At 34.3% G+C, this 2,598-nt stretch overlaps 1 protein-coding gene across 1 annotated transcript; it reads left to right on the forward strand.

Annotated features, from left to right (window-relative positions):
- Positions 1–339: 339 nt before the first annotated feature.
- Positions 340–2,370, forward strand: LOC135207687 (uncharacterized). Its single transcript, XM_064239525.1, has one exon. It carries the CDS (start codon positions 634–636, stop codon positions 1,162–1,164), a length of 531 nt encoding a protein of 176 aa, XP_064095595.1. The 5' UTR covers positions 340–633; the 3' UTR covers positions 1,165–2,370.
- Positions 2,371–2,598: the final 228 nt, after the last annotated feature.

The following is a 2,598-nucleotide window of genomic DNA, read 5'->3' on the forward strand; positions in this document are numbered from 1 at the left end:
CGTCACTGACGTGGATTTTTTTACGTCACGGAAAATAATTCTACGTTGAAAAATACGCATTCTAACCGTTAAATCATAAAATTAACGTTAAAAAAAATTGTGTCTTTTGTGTGGTATTAATCCAATATGGGTGATAAATAAGGCAAATAACCTACTCAATAAATCTTTTGTATTAGTCCTCCAAAAGGCAGCTATGGCTAACAAAAGAAAATTGCGGGATGATTGGCTATTAACGGAGGAGTTTAAACCCTGGTTATCCAGGGTAGAGGGTGATCCCACCAAGGCATTCAGCAATATTTGTCAGAAGGAGTTTCATGCAGAACTGACGACTATCGAACGGCACAAGGTAAAGGAAACAATCACTTTTATTCTTCTACTGTATTAATTTGATTTACTGCTGATAATTGTGAAAATGATACAAACTGTATGAATTTTTTATAATTTGTGTTAATTCAACAGACAACCAACATTCATCTCGTCAGTGAAGCCAGTCAGACCCAGAATGACGAAGGCCCCCATAGGCCTAATGTGCAACACCAGATAAAATTGGCAACAATCTTGCTGATTTGCTTTATTGCAGAATACAACCTTCCTTTCTTGATTGCCGACCATCTCATTGACTTACGTAAAACAATGTTTCCAGATTCGGTAATTGCACAAGGCCTAGAAATGAAAAGAACAAAATGCACTGAAATAGCAAAAAACCTAGGTACCTGTATGACAAATGATTTATTTGAAAAATTAAAGAGCAATTTATTTTCCATTATCATAGACGAGTCAACTGACGTCACTGCAAGCAAGTTCCTCACTATTATAGTTAAGTATTTTGACTTTAAAAATTGTACTATTAAAACTAGAATGCTAGACCTAATTGATATTTATGAAGGTAATGCTGAAAACGTTGGTTCTAGTGGGGAAGTACTTTTCAAGAAACTTATTGAAATATTAGAGGCTCATCAGATTCCTCTGAGTAACTTCATAGGATTTGCTGCAGATGGTGCTTCAAATGTAATGGGTGCATTTGACTCCCTGAGCAGTAGGCTAAAGGAGACACTACCTGGGATTACAATTTTTAAATGTATTTGTCATTCAATTAATCTTTGTTCTTCAGAGGCTGCGAAAACCCTGCCTAGGCAATGCGAGGATTTCATACGCAATGTCTAAACTCACTTTGCACACAGTGCAAAGAGGAAATATGAATTCAAGCAATTTCAAGGTATTTTTGAGTTAATATTTTTTTTACCCTAATCTTGAAAAAAACCATGTGCCTTTGAACAATATATCTACTTAGTGGCAGCAGTGCATGGGCTACTTCAAACTGAACACTACAGACATCAACCATTTTTAAACCATGTAAGGTATAGGTGCAGATCATTCATGATAAAAATGTGTATGGAGTTACAGAAAAGATTTAACTTAAAACATCCATTATGGCATATGGCTTCATTCTTTAATCCTGATAAACTCCTTGATAACAACACGAGGTCTATATTACCAACATTATTACCTTTTACTGAAATTGTACCCCGTATTTACAAGGGGAATATCCAAGATTTAGACAATGAGTGGAGAAATCTCGACAGCATTTCCATACCTGCAGAACTCAGGTCAGAACAGTGTAATAATATTATTAACTTTTATAGAACACTAGGAGAAATTAAAGATAATGTGCACCAATTCAAAAATCTTGCTACGTTTGCTTTACAAATTATATCATTGCCAATAACAAACACGGATGCTGAAAGACTTTTCTCGAAACTGAATTTAATAAACACTGATATGAGGAATAAACTTAGTTTACAATCAACTCAAGCATTAACTTTCGTTTCAGAGGCAGTGAGGGAACAAAGAGGTTATTACAAGTTTAAGCCATCAGCGGCAATGGTATCCGTTGCATAAGAAAATATAAGCAATATTATGGAATAATAGTTATTGTTTATTTTTGGTTCTTATATACTTAATCTGAAAAAAAGTACTTGTCTATGTTATTTTTGTCCTTTTGTAAGTTATTGGCTTGTGGTTGTTTTGGTTATTCATATGCTGTTTACTTGTAAATATATTGTGAAAGTATGAATTTTTTTTTATTTAATCCATTTTGGGGTATTAGATTGGAAAGAAATAGAACTGTAGGATTTAATTTGAAATAGCAAAATAGTTTACCGTAATCAACGTTTTCTTTGAAAAGACGACGTCAAAATAGAAAACCTTTAATCTCCCTCGAAAGGTGAAAAAGGTTTGTACTACGTTTTTGTACACTATACATATTACGATTTTTTACATCACTATATTTCTGCATGTGACAGGTCTAAAATGAATGAGAAAACGTATCATTTACTGTATATCGATTTACAATATCATTGACCTCCTAAGTATGTGAATAAACGTTTGTTGAAAGTTTGTGAAGCACTCGCCTAAAAAGTGCCTTCATGAGCTGAGAGGACAGCGGAATTGAAGCTCACGAACGTTTGCTTCCGACTACGATTTCTTTGAAAATCAGAACTGTGTATGGTAACACTGCTAATAGCCACTGTTGTGAAGAAAAAACGGGAATGCTGCTGGTAATCATGAATCCTCGGCGGATTTATCATCTTCATTTTT

The sequence above is a fragment of the Macrobrachium nipponense genome, chromosome 34, assembly GCF_015104395.2.
Source record: "Macrobrachium nipponense isolate FS-2020 chromosome 34, ASM1510439v2, whole genome shotgun sequence".
Classification (NCBI taxonomy): domain Eukaryota; kingdom Metazoa; phylum Arthropoda; class Malacostraca; order Decapoda; family Palaemonidae; genus Macrobrachium; species Macrobrachium nipponense.

Coding starts and splice junctions, on each gene's coding strand:
- LOC135207687 (XM_064239525.1), top strand. CDS start 634: ATGTTTCCAGATTCGGTAATTGCACAAGGCCTAGAAATGAAAAGAACA.